General features: G+C 38.7%; 2 protein-coding genes across 2 annotated transcripts; both read left to right on the top strand.

The window, feature by feature from the left end:
• On the top strand, nucleotides 1-2,634 carry LOC129771959 (twinfilin). The gene is made up of 4 exons (XM_055776127.1): nucleotides 1-239; nucleotides 367-444; nucleotides 648-759; nucleotides 1,095-2,634. Exons 1-4 carry the CDS (start codon nucleotides 215-217, stop codon nucleotides 1,909-1,911), a joined length of 1,032 nt encoding a protein of 343 aa, XP_055632102.1. The 5' UTR covers nucleotides 1-214; the 3' UTR covers nucleotides 1,912-2,634.
• Nucleotides 2,635-14,744: 12,110 nt separating this feature from the next.
• Nucleotides 14,745-15,945, top strand: LOC129766895 (DNA repair protein XRCC3). Its single transcript, XM_055767496.1, has 3 exons — nucleotides 14,745-14,923; nucleotides 14,983-15,332; nucleotides 15,393-15,945. The coding sequence occupies exons 1-3, from the start codon at nucleotides 14,887-14,889 to the stop codon at nucleotides 15,804-15,806; spliced, it is 801 nt and encodes a 266-aa protein (XP_055623471.1). The 5' UTR covers nucleotides 14,745-14,886; the 3' UTR covers nucleotides 15,807-15,945.
• The last annotated feature ends 2,704 nt before the right edge of the window (nucleotides 15,946-18,649 follow it).

The following is an 18,649-nucleotide window of genomic DNA, read 5'->3' as shown; positions in this document are numbered from 1 at the left end:
TCAAACGTCAAAATTCAATTTTCCGTCAGCATATTTGCTCGCAGAGGATTGAGTCTACGTTTATCAATCAGAAAAACAAGAAAAGCTGAAGGTTTCTTGGTCGGTCAATATTTTATTTGCTCCATCCACCCGAATCGGCATTCTGTACTCCAAACCTGTGTAGTGCTATTATCATTGATATCATCCCTGATCCATAAATATCGAATAGTGAAAAATGTCGCATCAAACCGGAATTAAGGGTGGGTAATGAATCATTTTCTGAATGACGGAGAAAGAGAAAAGTACACAATCAAAATATTCCGCCCTCGCACACTCTTGAATAAGTTACTTATTTGGTAAAAAATTAACTTGATTTTCATATTGTAGCAAACGCAGAGCTTCTCAAATTTTTTGGGAAATGCAAGGACGGAAAAACTCGAGTGCTGAAAGTTTCTATCGAGAACGGTAAGTGCTGCAATAGCCGGTAGAGAGCGATCATTTATTCCGAAGGTCATTGAGGCCCCCCCCCCCCCGCAAACCAAACGTGTGGAAACAATTTTAGTTTTCTATTTATTTATATCCTAGAAAGATGAGATGAGTTTTTTTTCATTCAACACGTGTAATATTTCAGTTTTCCTGACCATATCTCAACATAAAATTTGTTTCAGAGGAACTCACGCTAGTAGATCACAAACAGATCAAAAAAGACTGGGAAAAGGATTACGATGCATTTCTCAAGCCACTGATTGAGGATGATGTCCCATGCTATATTTTGTACAGGTGAGGTTTGCTTTATTTACTTCAGTATTATATGTGCCGGTCTGATATTCGAAAACAATGGTTGGTTGTATCGTTTCCGATCGAACAAATAAAGCGTTACCGTCATGCGTCATTGAAATTCAAAATAAATGAAATCCAGGGCAAGGGTAACATGCAGAAAAATTGTTAAAGGGTAAAAGTTTTGTAACGATATATGGTTTATCAAAACAATGAATTCCGTCGACTCATGTTGTTTTGTTTCGCGACACGATTTGTATAGCTGGCGAATGGTATTACAGTATTTATTACGTACGAGTTTGTCGAAAACTATGAAACAAGGCTATTTCAAATTTTAGGCTTGATTATAAAATTCCTACTGGCTACGCGTGGCTTCTCCTGAGTTGGGTGCCGGAATCAGCAACAGTTCGACAGAAGATGTTATACGCTTCGACGAAAGCCACGCTCAAGATGGAGTTTGGTTCCAGCCACATCAAAGAAGAATTAAACGCAACAACTAAAGACGAAACGACATTTCAAGGATATCAAAAGCACAAAGTCGATTTTAGTTCACCTGCTCCACTGACTAGCAGAGAGGAGGAACTGGCAGAAATAAGGAAGAGCGAAGTGAAGACAGATTTTGCTATCGACACCAAGCAGCAAACACTAGGTGGCATCAACTGTCCCATTTCCGAAATGACATCGCAGGCGCTGTACGACATGCGGAGAGGCGCTTACAACTACCTTCAGTTCCGAATTGATCTCGAAGAGGAGAAGATTCATCTGGTCAATGCGGCCAATATCGATCTATTGAAGCTGCCCTCCCAGATACCAACGGATCACGCAAGATACCATCTATATTTATTCAAGCATGAACACGAAGGAAACCATCTCGACAGTATGGTGTTCATCTACTCAATGCCCGGCTATAGTTGTTCGATTCGCGAACGGATGATGTATTCCAGTTGTAAGGGACCGTTTTCCGCGACCATCGAGAAACACGCAATTGATATAACGAAAAAACTTGAGATTGACAGTGGCACTGAGTTGACCGAAGAGTTTCTGTACGAAGAAATACACCCAAGGAAACTCAATCTAAGGCCTCAGTTCTCCAAACCTAAGGGTCCTCCAAGTCGAGGAGCCAAAAGACTGACCAAACCACAGGCAGTCGAATAAATGCGTCTCAAATCCAGGCAAAACATGTTGAAATCGGTCCATTTTTTAGACAAAGCATCCTGCAGCGCTGAGCATTTGTTTGTCACCTAATTTATTTGCACAGAATGTGTCTGATTTAATGAAAAAATAATTCTAATTTCAAGGACTATCTTGCAACGAACAGTTTTTAATGCAAAGTGAGCGAAAAGCGTTCCTGATACACACATGTTCAAGAAGCTGCACATAGAAATTTTAAATATAATTTCTTGTTCATCAATGTTCGATCTCCGGTCATACGCGTTTTGCTTGCATTTGTGAGAACGCTTCATAATTATATTTCAACATCACACGCAATCATGAGATTACGAGGCTGATCACTATATGGAACGATAACTAGCCAGAAGCAGTGAACTATTCAGTCTTCTTCAGATGCTTTTCGAACAAAAAGCAACATTATAGGTTATACGACATTACAAATAAAAGGCAACAATACAACTCAATGAGTAATCAAAATTTATACAAATGAGGAATTATACGAATACGGCTATATTACGTGGAAGCGGGAATAAAATTGAACAGAACGAATTTTAAAATATTTGTTTAACAAAAGGCATTTTCACGTGGAGTGATACAATTTAGCATACGGCATGAGAAAGCAAGATAAATAAATAGACATATTTCTAATAATATTCTTTATACAGTAGAAGACACAATAAGGTATGCATTGGAAATAAACCATACTATTTATTGAAAGTAAAATCGCATGTTTCTCACTGATATCCTGAACAATCCGAAAACAATGATTCAAAATCGCAACCAGCTAAGACTGTCGAACCGCACAACTAAATGGAGCGCTCCTTCCTACCTTATTTCCCCTGTTGGGGATGAACCACTGTCTCTATCATTTTGAACTATTAAACTCGCAGCACAGTAGGGACCGTCATCGGGTATGAACAATGAGGACGAACAACGGAACGAATGGGTTGACGACGAGTGCCGTGCGCTTCTGAACGAGAAGGATGCAACACGCTTAGCCATGCTGTAATGAGCGACTCGACAAAACATAGAACGATACTGACTGAAGTGAAAGCAACAAACACATCTCTCTTGGGAAAAGAAGCGGAAAAGAAGGACAGGAGTGTGAGGAGTTAGAGCTGCTTTATCGTTTTCTTCTTTAAGAAACTAAACGCCTCGCACAAAGGCTTTGTGTCGCGTGTCGAAATGTGCAGGATCAAGGAAGGAGGCATCTTGACGAACGAACGCGAAGTGATCGAAAGGTGGAGGTAGCACTACGATGAACACCTGAACAGCGCGCAGGCAGGAGACCAAGACAGCGTTGATGAGGACTACACCGTTGCAATGAAAACGACAACGTACCTCTGCCGACGATGGGTGAACTTAAGAAGGTCATTAATCAGCTAAAGAACCACAAATCAGCAGTATGGCCTAGTAGCGCAGCTCTTCAAGGGAGGTCAGGATCTGGGACACAGAACAGCTACCGGAGGAGTGCAAGGACGGGGTAATCTGGCCCATCTTTAAAATTGTGACAAGCCAGATGGCGGGTACTACCGTGCCTTCACAATCCTGAATGGTGCCTACAAAATTCTGTCTCAGATCCTCCTTCGCCGTCTATCGCCAATAGTAAGTAGATTTGTGGGAAGTTATCAAGCCGGATTCATGCCCGGTTGCTCGACAACGGACCAGATTTTTACACAGTGGCAGTCCCTCCAAGAATGCCGCGAGTACCATGTCCCTTCGCACCACATCTTCGTCGACTCCAAGGTCGCATATGATACAATCGATCGACGAGAGCTATGGAGAATCATGGACGAACACGGCTTTCCCCGAAAGCTGACAAGACTGATTCAGGCAACGATGAACGGTGTTTGGATCTTATGTGATCTGTCGGAATCGTTTGAGACTCACAGGAGACTCCGACAAGGCGATGGATTCTCCTGTTTACTCTTCAACGTGGTGCTGGAAGGTGTTTTGCGGAGATCGGGCCTCAACATGCGGGGCACGATTTTCAACAAGTATAGTCAGTTTATCTGCTTCGCCGATGACGTGGACATAATCGGATGAACATATACGACGGTAGCCGACTTATATACCCGACTGAAACACGAAGCAGGGCTGATTGGGCTTGGGATCAATGCGTCTAAGCCTAAATACATGCTAGCATAAGGGACTGATCGCAACAGAATTCTTCTTAGTAGTAGAGTTCAGATTGATGGCAACGAGCTCGAGATGGTAGAGAAATTTGTCTACCTTGACGCATAGTCAATGGAAGTCGCGCCTACTATAGACTCCGCAAATTCTTAAGGTCCAACAAACTCCGTCCCCGTACGAAGTGCACTATGTACAATGCAGTGACGTCGACTGGGGAGTGCGGGGGCGCGGACCGCCCCCGGGTATACGATTTGAGGGGTCCAAAAACATCCCTACATTTACAAATACTTCACCGTTCGGCATATATCATATACAAATAGTGACCCTCTTCAACTAGACTAGACACTTTCGCCCCGGGTGCGAAAGCTTCACTCAACGTCACTGGTACAATGTGTTTGTGTACCATATGTTTCCGAACGCCGAGTGCTGAGAACAATATACGGTGGTGTACAGGAAAACGGAGTATGGAGAATGAGAATGAATCAAGAACTGGCGCAACTCCAGGTGTAGCAGGACTCGGTGCAGTCGGGAGTTGGAAAGCTGCAGCCATGGATCGGGTTTATTGGAAAAACATTGTGAAGAAGATCTAATCTCTCAATGAAATGTAGTATCATTGTAAATTAAATTAAAAAGCTGTTTCGAGCCTTCTGATCTGATAGCGGTTATTTTGCCTCTTTGCCTTGAAATTTATTCCATATCACCACCAGACGTCGACAATGTACATAGACATCGCGGATCGTTATATTTTTTTTAATTCTTAATATGATGTAATATGGCCTCAATTAGGAGTTAATATGATTTACTGTTGAACAATATTCCACAGCATGTTATACAATTTTTGGCAGTACTACATTGATTCGTTATATATGTTCATGTGACTCACAAACTGTCTGAGCCTGAAATTCATGTATGATTTCGTATAGATCGATCATAAAACCGATGCTTGTTACACCGAATTGAGACTTAATCTGTAGTGATAAATAATAGATGTACACAATGTATCCTTTGATCGACACTTTATATGTGACTTAGAATGTGCCAAGTTATGCGATTTAATGTTTGCTGGGTGGAAAAGGATTGTCAGATAAAAAAAAACGCACTCGTAATAGGTGTACCGGTAAGTTACTTTGATTTTACAACAGATGTCGTAACTTGATTACACCAAAAGTTTTGCTACTTACTTGATTATGATTATCCAGCGAATCAAATTTCCAGACATTCGTTGGAAAGGTATTGTCATTGCGCGTCTTTTTAAGTATGTGTCAAAAAGTTGAAGCGTAAACAACATAGTTTTTTGCCACTTCGAATATGTCGAATTTCGTACCAACGAGAGTACGTACGTTGCGGGGAGTGTTACTTTATTACTTCAAAATGAAGAAAAAAGCTGCTCAGCAAACCATATCCGATCGTTTAAAAGCAATAGGAATGATCCGGAAGATGGGACATTGGGTGCCGTATGAATTGAAGCCACGAGAGGTCGAACGCCGTTTTTTCACGTGCGAACAACTGCTTCTGTCTATTCGGTGGGAACAGCTGGATGTCGTGTACTATGAGCTGCTAAACCCGAATGAAACCATAACACGGGTCCTCTATCGACGACAATTGATGCGTTTAAGTCGTGCGCTGAAGGAAAAACGGCCACAATACGAGCAAAGACATGATAAAGTTATTTTGCAGCAAGACAATGCTCGGCCGCATGTCGCGAAAAAACATACTTGGAAATGCTGAAATGGGAGGTTCTATCCCACCCACCATATTCTCCATACCTTGCTCAAACCAACCGATTATTTCCGCAAAGGGATCCGTGAATTGTCAAAAAGATAAAAGAAAGTTGTGACTAGCGATGGGCAATACTTTGAATATTAAATTTGTAACATTTTTGCAGAATAAAGCATTAATTTTAAAAAAACCAAGAAACTTACCGGTACTCCTATTATTATTGGAATCGGAATCAAATTCGGATTAAGATTTTGAAGAGTATATTTGCGTTGATGGCATTAGGCTTTGTGTACTTTTGTTGGAAGGCGAAAATGGTTATGGATTTTCAGGTGGAATAAACATGCTATCAAAATAAAAATTGTGTATGAAAATTTGCTTTTACGTATCGAATATGTATTCTATATGATGAAATAAGAGGTTTTTTTCGAAATTGTGAAAAGATTTTAAACGAAACTATGTCTGATGATGATTTTATATTATAATGGTAAGTGCTTATGGAAAAAAAACAGGAAATATTGGCCGAGATAACGTTTTTTTGACAAAACTACCTATATATATTTTTTGCATCCAGTAATATAAAAATAAATCAAATAATAGGCGCAACGAGAAATAATTAGAGCCCCCGCACACTGCAGATTTTTTTTTCAGCCGATAGTTTGGTCGGGTTGGGTTGCTAGTGCGCACACCGAGCCAACCAAACAGTCGTGTTGGTCGAGAGTGCGCACACTAGCCAACTGTTGGCCGAATATTCTCGAAAGACTGTGTATTTAGTTTGTGTTTGACAACGGAGATGAGAAAAGTGAAGGAAAATCGAAAAGATTCAGAGAACATTGGGTGCATCCCAATCTTAAGCCGGGTTCAGACGGTGCGAGTAAAGGCCCATTTATACGTTGCTAGTAGCTGACTTGACAATGAGCAGCTACTGACCCGGTGGACTCGCTTGACAATTGGTTGACTCGCCTTGTCCGTTCACACAGTGTGAGCTGCTGGCGAGAAACTAGATACTACGGCACGGGTTTACCAGGGATGCCAGGCGACTTTTCAAATGTCCATCAAATAGTCAGAAACAGCAATCAGGTCCGAATTTGTCAAATGATTGGTCCAAAATCGACTTCTTTATTGGCAGTTTTCATCTTAGGTTTTCAGTTGAATGTATCATCACACAATTTTATAGCAAAACAAACGCTGATCGTGTTTAAAAATACATACTTTGTGCTGAATTTCTTTGAACTGAAGGTACTATCCGAAAAAGCAGAAAGAGAAAAGGATTCGGGCCAGGAATTAGATGCAAAGAAAAGGAGCAACAAATACAATATTGAAGGAACTCTACGATGAGGATCCCCGAGATTACAGAGCAGTGTTGATAATAACACCTGAACAAGTGAAAAAACTGTTGGATTTAATTGCTCCACGAATACAACGCCAAGATACAGTCATGAGGGATGCTGTACCTGCAAGAGTTAAATTAGAAATGACATTGATGTGCCTTTGTTTTGGAATATCGTTGGGATTGTTGTCGATATTTTTTAGAATCTCGAAAACATCCATAGCTCAGATAATTCCGAAAGGATGTGATGTTATAAATGGTAGTCTAAAAGATTTTTTTTTTTAATTTTATTTATTTTGTGAAATGAAAATGATAGTCGATTTGCAGGTGCAATAAATACGCTTCAAAAATTTTAATAATGAATGAAAATGTACTTTTTTAAATCGAATATGTATTCTGTTTCTTAGAACAATACTTTTTTTTGTAAGTTGTGATCTGATAATGATTCTATATTAGAGATTCTCAAGAAAACTATCTCAAAAAGAAAGCGTGCCCCGCCAGCGTGCAAAACGAAATAACAATTATTTCGTTTAGAAACTATGAGGGTTTTATTTGTTTTTCCAATAATTTTCAAGTCTATAAATATCTTCACATATTTTCAAATATCTTAAAAATAGAGACATTTCATTACATTTGGCATCACTGATTCGAACGCTAAATTCTGTTTTTGACGTTGTGAAGCATGCAAGTGCGAGTAAATTCAAAAAACTTTGAAGTAGCTCGCACGCCGGATCACACATGACAATAACTGGCATGATGTGTTCACACGGTGTGAGTAGCTGCACTGCAGTAACTGACTAGACCGACTCGTATGCTTACTCGCACCGTCTGAACCCGGCTTAAGCATACGAGTCGATCTAGTCAGTTACTGCAGTGCAGCTACTCACACCGTGTGAACACATCATGCCAGTTAGTGTCATGTGTGATTCGGCGTGCGAGCTACTTCAAAGTTTTTTGAATTTACTCGCACTCGCATCCCTCAAAACGTCAAAAAACAGAATTTAGCGTTCGAATCAGGGATGCCAAATGTAAACAAATGTCTCTATTTTTAAGATATTTGAAAATATGCGAAGATATTTATAGACTTGAAAAATATTGGAAAAACAAATAAAACCCTAATAGTTTCTAAACGGAATCGTTGTTATTTTGTTTGGCACACTGGCGGGGCACGTTTTCTTATTGAGACAGTTTTATTGGGAATCTAAATATAAAATCATCATCGGGCACAATTTTCATTCAAAATTCACTCACAACTTGCAAAAAAAAGTATTGTTCTAAGAAACAGAATACATATTCGATTTGAAAAAAGTATATTTTCATTCATTATTTTAGTTTTTGAGACGTATTTATTCCTCCGGCGAATCTACTATCATTTTCATTTCACAAATTGGTACACGAAGCTGCTGTCAACGCGAAGTAAATCAAATTTTGAAAAATCTTTTAGACTGCCATTTGTAGCACCACATACTTTCGGAATTAATTAAGCTATGGATGCTTTCGAGGTTCTAAAAAATAGCGACAATAATCTGATATATATTCCATATTCCAGAAGAAAGGCACATCATTTCTAGTTTCACTCATGAGTGTATATTGGCGTTGTATTTGTGGAGCAATTAAATCCAACAGTTTTTTCACTTTTTCAGGTGTTATTTCCAACACTGCTCTGTACTCTCGGGGATCATCATCGTGGAGTTACTCCAGTATTGTATTTGTTACTCCTTTTCTTTGCATCCAATTCCTGGCCCGAATCCTTTTTTCTTTCTGCTTTTTTCGGATAGTACCCTCAGTTCAAAGAAATTCAGCACAAAGTATTTGTAAACACGGCCAGCGTGTGTCTCGCGATAAAATTTAAAATTGTGTAATGATAAATTCAACTGAAAACCTAAGCCGAAAACAGCCAATAAATAAGTTGATTTCGGATCAATCATCTGTCAAATTCGGACCTGATTGCTGTTTCTGACTATTTGATGGACATTTGAAAAATCGTCTGGCATCTCTGGTAAACCCGTACTTAGTATCTAGTTTCTTGTCAGCAGCTCACATTGTGTGAACGGACAAGGCGAGTCAACCATTTGTCAAGCGAGTTCACCGGGTCAGTAGCTGCTCGTTGTGAAGTCAGCTACTAGCAACGTATAAATGGGCCTTTAGTGATTCGCACGGCACGTATGTCGGATGCCAAAATTGAGAGCAAATCGAGAGCGAATTGAGAGCGTATTGAACTATTGGCCGATAAACAATCATCGTGTGTGCGTAGATCGATGCTAGCCAGTACTGATTAAACGGATGGCCGATAGTTGACCTACAAAAGGACCACTATCAATCATCAGCATTTATGCCGGGTGGTTTTCTGAATTGTTTTGATTCAGCACGCGGAAATAAATTTATGTGTTTTCACAGTCATGTTTAAATAACAATATAATATAGTAATTTTATTTACAAGTATATAATAATGTGTATTATTGTGTTTGACGATGTAAGAAAAATTTAATGAAGTAACGAACGATTGAATATCTTCAAAATAAAAAACTTTTTCCTATCTGGCATTTCTGCTAAAGCTAAAGTGCACAAATTACGTAACGCTAAATCCGGTTTATAGACCACCCCCCCCCCCTTGTAACAATAAGTAACGCAAGACAAACCCCCCTCCCCCTCATGTTACGTAACGAAAAATCAAAGTCGTTTGAAAAAAATTCATGACATTTCAGATTTTATTAAATAATGAAAATATCAACGTAGAAAATCTGTCCAGGCCGGAATCAGTTTATTCGAATTAAATTTGACAAGTTCATAGAATTTCTAACAAACAGAGAAAGAAAATCAATGCTTACATCTGTTGGGATTGTTACTTTCAAACCATCTACAGTTTGGCTGAGAGGAACAGGAGCTGGTATAAATTGATGTTGATTTATACAAAAATAACTGTTTGTTTTCAGAAGTTCGAGACTGAATCGAGCATCGAGATTTGTCCCTGCTCAACAAAAGGGTCGCTTTCTTAGGAATTTAAAAAATATGTTCTCAAATTCAAAGAATAGGGGGAAATATTCCTAATCCGACCGATGGTCTTAAACCGACCTCCTCTTGGATCTCGGAAATGGCGCCACCTACCTAAGCAGTGTCAAATGAAAGGTGTCATAAAACTGAGGATTTTAACGTATGATGACCATTTTCTTGCACCCTTTATTCCAGCGTTACGGTGACATTCCGTGTTTTCAATGCTTAAAAAAGGGAAAGATAGATTTTCAACCAGTACTGAGAATGAGTTAAATGTTCTTACAGACGATGAAACATTACAATACTAAACTATTTCGATTGCTTATGGTCTGCTCTTCAAGACAAGTTAAATAAATTGAATTTACCTGATGCTTGAAGTAAACGGCATACCGTTAATTGAAAAAAGTTGTGGTGGTCTTGAACCAGCCCTCTGTGTTTCCTTCGTAGTTATTTAAAACGTTCCCTCATGTGTTTCACATCAACGGAACGCATTTGCAATTTAAGGGGTTGATCAGGGTCATCTTCCCCTATATATTCGACTAAATTTGAAATTCACGCACGTATGATTTTGGATGCTCTGAAACAGGACTGATGGGTCCTGTTTCAGATCAACTCATCTGCGCTGTATTCGCATTGAGATGCCTAATCTTGTATGTGGATGTGTGTGCGGGACAGAATAACATAATAACTTGTTTCAACGCAGCGGTTCCTGTCGTTTGACTGCTTGCAAAGAGTACTGGGATGTTCTCACGTGACGAGGAAAATCATTCGGTTAAATATCCTACAAATTCCACTTCCTCATTTTGGGAGTTTTCGGACTGAATATATTAAAGGGTGTGTCACATCAAATTGCATCACGGAAAAAACGCTGTAGAAATTTAATTTTTAGGAATTATATCTTCAGCTTTCGCTTATAATCAGATAAGAGTGTATAGATCACGTTGGCCATGCTTCACTGTCAAATTTTCGTAAATTTGGAAAAATGTCGTCGAACGAAAAAGAGCGTCGTGAATTAATCCTGCGCACTCATTTCGAGAATCCGGAGTTGTCACATCGGGACATCGGTAAGATGCTGGGAATCGTCCAATCCACGGTCAGCAGAGTACTAAAACGATACTTCGAGAACCTAACCATCGACCGGAAGGTGAAGAACGGCAAAAATGGATGCTCCGTCAGTGAAAAAGATCACAAGCGCGTAGTTAAGCAGTTTAGACGTGATCCGAGAAGTTCGGTCCGGGATGTCGCCAATAAGCTGAATTTGTCAAGTTCATTTGTCCAGCGGACCAAGTAGCGGGAGGGCCTGCGTACATACAAGGTTCAGAAGGCTCCTAACCGCGACGAAAGGCAAAACATGGTGGGGAAGACGCGAGCCCGGAAGCTGTACACCGAAATGCTGACGAAGCCGCATTGCCTGGTAATGGACGACGAAACCTACGTCAAAGCGGACTTTCGTCAGCTGCCGGGCATGTTGTTCTTCCCCGCAGAGGACAAATTCAGCGTTCCGGAAGAGATTCGCAAGCAGAAACTATCCAAGTTTGCCAAAAAGTACATGGTGTGGCAAGCGATCTGCTCTTGCGGAAAGCGGAGCGCCCCCTTCGTGATGACCGGCACGGTAAACGGGCAGGTTTACCTTAAGGAGTGCCTACAGAAGCGCTTACTACCACTATTGAAGCAGCACGAGGGCCCGACCATCTTCTGGCCGGATCTCGCTTCGTGTCACTATTCAAAGGACGTGTTGGAGTGGTACGAAGATAACGGGGTCACCTTCGTGCCAAAGGAAATGAACCCGCCCAACGCGCCGAAGCTTCGCCCAATAGAGAAATATTGGGCGATTATGAAGCAGGCCCTCCGGAAGAACCCAAAAGTTGTCAAATAGGAGGCGGACTTCAAGAGAAAATGGATTTCTGTTCAAAAAAACTACAACCTGACGTTGTACAGAACCTTATGGACGGGGTAAAGAGGAAGGTGCGAGCATACGGGCTTGGGCTCGAAGTATGGATAAAAAGAAAATGCCAAAAGTTGTTTAATAGTTTTTATTTTACTGTCTAAAATTTTCAAAAGGATCGCTCTACTGGGCGAATTTCTACAGCGTTTTTTCCGTGATGCAATTTGATGTGACACACCCTTTAGGCTTGAACGGGATATCCATCGATTGCTAGGTTGTTTCATAGATCATCTACCGATTTCGCTGCATACTCAAAATGTTTCGCTTCCAGTTTCGGATTGTTTTGAGTTTCTCATTCAGGTGAGATCCATAATTATCATGCGAAAACAATAATAGCCTTCCGACGTTCAACTCGGTTGAAAGCCATGCGTTCTGGACCATTTGTAATAAAGTATATTGCATCAAGATTCAATTGAATAAAATGATGAAAATATATATCTATGATCTTTTTAAAACGAGGGTTCTCGTCTGGTCCTTCATCCGTTAATCGTAAATAAATCTTCGATATCGAATAATTTCGAATTCAGGGAGCTCGCCACCTTTTTTTAAAATCGAGCCCATGAATTTGAAGAACAGTGCCTTCCTGAACAAACTACAACGTACGTTGGATCACTGTATCCAACTGATTCAGAATGACCAAAGTGCCCTAGCTTCTTTCTGCACCTGTGATAACCGATGGAATAACCTTATGTGTAGCAGCCAAGAAAAATAATGATCTGGAAGATTAACGCGATATTCGAGATGCATTAATCGGTGCCTGCCTATTGTGCGCGGTTACAACACGTGCTTTATCGTCTTGACTCAGCAAACACGCCACATTCGGCCCCAGAATCGAAGCTATCTGCTCAAGCATATAGGAGCGCTGAATTTATTTAGGAATAAAAATTGAATTTTGTTACGTAACGAGCACGCTTACCCCCCTCCCCCTATGTCACATTAATAGCGAATTCGTTTTTAAAACTGAGTCAGTGCCACACTGACTCTGTAATAAAAAAAAGTTTTCAGTTTAACGAATGCGGTGGTTTGTTGGTATGCGTTATATAGTCTGATTTGTTTATATTTGCGACGATATATGTACAGTGTCGACGTCTGGTGGCGATATCAGATCAGAAGGGCCAAGTGCAGTGTAAAAGTATAAAAGTTTGAATGAAAATTTTTACTTCATATTGTTTGATTACCTAACACATGTAGTCCTGACACTCAATTAACCATTTATCGATGCATTTCCTGTTTGTTCCACAAATAATTACTATTATAATATAGTATCATCGTTAAACACAGTTTTCGTTCAATGTTTCTGCGACATCGGAAAAAAACCTCTTATTTTATCACATAAAATAAATATTCGATACGTTAAAGTAAATTTTCATTCATAATTTTGATTTTGAGAGTATGTTTATTCCTCCTGAATATCCATAATAATTTTCGCCTCCCAATGAAAGCACACGGAGCTTAATGCCATCTACACGAACATACTGTTCAAAATCAGAATCCGAATTGGATTACGATTACAATAATACAAAAGCAAGAGCAGCAGGTTTTCCATTTTCATAGTCTTTATTTTTAGATGTTCCAAAACAATACTCGGAACTTGACAGTTCAGTATAGTTGTATTGGTGAACCCGAGTGCCAACCCTTGAAACATCTCAGTGCGAAACTAACAGCTTCCTGGGCGAACTAGTGCGACACTGAGTGCGAAACTGAGTGAATAAAAAAACGTTTTGACTGCAGTTAGTTCGGCACTGGGGTTGAAACTGAACAAAAACGAATTCGCTATAAGTAACAAAACCTCGACCCCCCTCCCCCCCTACATGCGTTACGTAATTTGTGCACGACGCCTCAGTATCTGATCATTCGACCAAACACAAGCGTTACACGAAGAAGAATAGTTTTAACCTGGGTCATGCAGACTTAATCAAATCTATTTTTCAAGTACATTATGCTTGGAAAAAAAATCTTGCAACTTTTCCCCATGCTGTCTGTTTTTCCCACGCTGTCAACCGTTTCTCCTCTTTTCGACAGATAAAATTTGATCAACGTGTACTGATCAAATATATTTGACCCAAAACACGACAAGCGAATATTCAGTTATTGAATGCCTGAAATATTTTTTCGGTCTGTTCTTCAAACCTGTCGGTACATGATAAGGCTAGCTTAAATATATCACTCATTTTTTTCCATGTCCGATGTTTGACATTGTTTGCCACTGTCAATAATTGAAGAGTAGTGTTTGTACAAATATCAAACTAAATTTTATCTGTCAAAATGTGTCAAAAATTTGACCCCTGGACAAACAGTGCACGGGCACCTTTAGTTGTTTTTATAAAAGAAAAAAGCTCAAATAATATAATTCTAGTGTTCAGAACAATAAAAACCTAACATTTGGCGAGAAGTAAAATAGAATTACAATTAAGTTTAGAAAAGTTTAGAAGTCAATTATACTGCAATTTCAGAATCTACCAAATTATCAGTTGCGCTTTTATGATTTCAAACGCTAGCATTAATTGATGAAAAAATGTAGCTCGTTCATTTTATTTAATTCGATTATGCCTGCTTTTCATAACAATACTTTCTCTATGTAGTGGATTATTATCAGAAAAGTAACACTTTTCTTCCCTCCTGATTATTGGATCTCTTCGGACATTTCGATTGGATTTTCTTGACAATCAATTTGATTGTATCCGCATGACACAGGTCTTGACCATTTTTTATAATTTCTTTCACTGTGCACACGAATTTAAATGTCAACACTAAATACAAACATTTGTCTTGTTCATTGAAATGAACTAGTGGATAAATTGAAGATGCTGTGATAGCAATTAAAACCAAAATCTCCCCTGAATCAATGGCGAATGAAAAAAATACATTAGGTTTCCAAACAGGTAAAATATACTGTTCCATAATTCATTTCGAATGTAGTACTGGATCAATATTAAATCAGTAAAATGGGCTGAACAGCACAGTGCACGACGATGGCGCAAAATAAAATTCTACGTTGGCTCCCTGGATGAACTTACTGGCGGGGGAATAAACTCCCGTGGAATAGTGGAAATAGCAGGTGAGGCGGGTTCTGGCAAAACCCAACTCTCTCTTCATCTATCGTTGAGTTCTCAGTTTCAACACCATACTGAGGGCATGGAAAAAGGAGTGGTTTTCATCAGCACCGAGCATCCATTCCCATCCAGAAGATTAATGCAAATGCATGAGCGGTTTGCAACGAAGTATGATGCTTCGAACGTTAAAACTATCAACTTCACGGATAACATTTTCCTAGAAAATGTGAACAGCTCGGTAAGTGATGAGCAACAGCGGAATTTTTATTGTATTTAATTCACTAAACATTGTTCACAGACATTATTAGAGCAGTGCATCCTGCAACGTCTCCCTGTTTTATTGAAGAACAATCCAATCGGATTGATCGTAATTGATTCCATAACAGCTGCCTACGCCGCCGAGCAAAACTACGTTGACCGAGCACATTCATTTCGAAAAGTGGTTCATGCCTTATATCTCTTACAAGAGCAGTTCGATTTAGCCGTGGTATGCACCAATCAAGTTCGATCGTTGATCGACAGCTCAACATTGGGTGACGAAAAGATTATCCCAGCACTTGGGCTTGCCTGGAGTAGCTTGGTACATACCCGTTTACAGCTAAGTCGAACGCAGGGAACCAATGCACGAGTCTGTCGATTACTATTTTCTCCGACAGCCGCTGCTAGTGAGTGTCATTTCGTTATAACTGAGCAAGGAATTTCGGATTCATAGAAGTCATGCCACTAACAGTTTTCCATTCTCTAATTGTACATTTAAAATATAGAATTCTACACGTATTCCACCGTATTTGTTTTACTATTCTACTATGATTGATTGTTTCCCTAATAAATATGCTATTTGCTTCTTTCAATATTGGCCTATTCTAATCCTCTTGCGCAACGTATGTTTTGCTGTTCGCTTTTTGATTACTTTCTCTCCAAATTGCAGCCAGTTTGAATCACAAAAATATCACAAATAGAAGCAAAAAGTATCCAATACCTGTTCTGCTATTGTACAATTGTAGGAATCAAATCATGTTTGTTACGTATCTATCCATTATTGTGGGTATTTGCAATGTTTGCTGGACAAGGTTGAATCTCAAAACAAAATGTATGCGATCAAAAATGTATGCAGTGTTCTCGTAGCTTATGTCATAGAGATCACTTTCGTGAACGAAATAGGACAATTACGAATATAAGGGACAAATACTACTGAATATTGGAGATGTGTAAGTGGTCGTAAAACTGCATCGCGCTCCAAAATACTTCATAATAGCGTTCTCCTAAAGCGCAGTTACCTCATATAATTTATCAATCCATGTAAAAAAACGAAACATGTTCTATTATTATTATCAATTCTCACCAATGCACAATGATGCACCTCCTGGACTTAAGTGGAAATTAGCATTTAGAGCTCGACAGTTATTCTCTAGACATAAACTGTCTTCGACAAAGTTGTTACATATAATAGAGCGCTCATTTTTATGTTATCAAAAATAGGGTGACCAAAATTGTCGATGAAATAAAAAATATAACTTTATTATCTTTATAGATAGAGGTAAACATAGTTCGATAATGTTGTAGTCCCAGTTATTTGAAATATTTGTAGAACAAAGTTTTTTTCTATCTCTTGAAATAACCGTTGCGTTTCTATCTCTTTTTTCTAAGTTGCGTTAGGGTCACCATGAAAAAACTGTTTTTTTGTTCTTACTTTTATATTTCAAATTCTACATGCAAACTGTCTTCGGAAGACTTTTAGAGCTTACTAATACAAACATTTTTCGATGAACTTGTCAATATCTCAACTTCACTCAAAGTTATTGATATTTCTTCCCAAAAAATACGCTCACTTCAAATGTTTGTCATTCTTTCCAGGACAAACATAAAAAAAGCTTAATAGTGGAATTTGAAAAAAACATTTCATTCTACATGATGTGTGGTTTACAAAACTATGTTATTTTTTGTATTTGAGTAAATTGAAATCGAAATCATGAGTTGTTGGGTAAAAACCATCAATAACTTTCAGTAGAATTAAGAGATTTGTCAATATCTAAATCACGCTCAAAGTTATCTATCTATCTCCAAAAAATCTTGATTTCAATTTTAATTTACTTAAACGCAAAAAATAACATAGTTTTCAAAATCACATTGTTCGCGCCCCACAGTGCAAACGAGGAGCAAGTGTTCCAAATTTCCAATTTTTAATATCCATCCCTATCCTTTTTCCTATCCAAATCATTCCCTCCCATCCAAAAGGCAATGGGCCTTCGAGATGGAAAATGAAAGGTGGGAAGGGAGGTGGGAGGTTTTTAAATCTGTGACGTCAGTTACTTTTTTTATAATAGTCCACTACATAGGAAAAATGTTGTTATTAAAAGTAAAAATAAGCAGATGAAATGAACAAATTAGTATTTTTTCTTAAATCAATGCTAGCGTTCAAAATCATAGGGGCCCAACTGAAATTTCAGTATTGTTGAGGTGTTCTAAACTTTATTTCAATCTTATTTTAACTTCTCGTTACATCGACCAAAAACGTAAATGAACAAAGTCAGAGTTACAAAATCGTTTTTTCCTTTGGCGGAAAACATTTTACAGCGCATGAGAAAAAAGTAGCAAGTTTTTTTTCCGCGTAAAATGCACTTGAAAAATAAATTGAATAGACTCCATATGACCTAAATTGAGACGAAAAGTTTTCTGCTTCCGTCCTAGTTTTAGACGAATGAAGTGCTCAGCACCCTAATTGTGGAAAAAGGAATTACAATTGCTAACAACAGATAAACTACTATGAAGATGCTCTAAAATCCAAACATAGTAAAAATTAGAATACTAATTCTGATATAAGAAGAAATAACAAAAATGAAACATTTTGGTTCGTGACATGTTCTGTTTATTTTTCAAATGATGAATGTAACGCGAAAAATATTTTTTGGAAATATGTAATTATTTTCTCTTCTATCCTCTTTCAACGTTATTCGTTGACACATTCAATTTTGTACCATTTGAGTAACTGACTGTTATGCCTGATATGTAAACTTCTTATCTTCCTGGCTACTAATACAATCAAAGTTTAACACAAGCAAAACCCGTGAATCTTCCCACCTTCTATTTTTCATCTCGATGGGTCTTATTCTCGAATACACCTCACGGTGAAAACGAAGGGCCTGATTCTCGAATACACTTCACGGTGGAAACGAAATAAACGGCACGCCATTGAACTACGTTTTACGAGTTAGTGAAGTGTCGAAGATAATAGTGAGTTTTCAGGCAGAATGAGCACTTTTCAAATAAAAAATCATTAATGAAAATTAACTTCTTCGTATCAAACTGGTATTCAATGTGAGTGGAAAACTTTGTTTTCTTCATGTGATATAATAATCTCATACAAAAATTTCATCTGAAGATAATTTGATATTATAATGATAAGTTTAGTGGGAAACTAATCTCGTATCCAGATGTCGACACCGTACCGTTGTCATCGCGGATACGTTTCATTCCGTTTCCACCGTGAAGTGTATTCGAAGTGTATTTGAGAATCAGGTCCGAAATGAATGGCACGCCATTGAACTGCGTTTTACG

Source organism: Toxorhynchites rutilus, chromosome 1 (assembly GCF_029784135.1).
Source record: "Toxorhynchites rutilus septentrionalis strain SRP chromosome 1, ASM2978413v1, whole genome shotgun sequence".
NCBI classification, from domain to species: Eukaryota; Metazoa; Arthropoda; class Insecta; order Diptera; family Culicidae; genus Toxorhynchites; species Toxorhynchites rutilus.
This window is presented reverse-complemented; position numbering and strand designations above follow the sequence as displayed.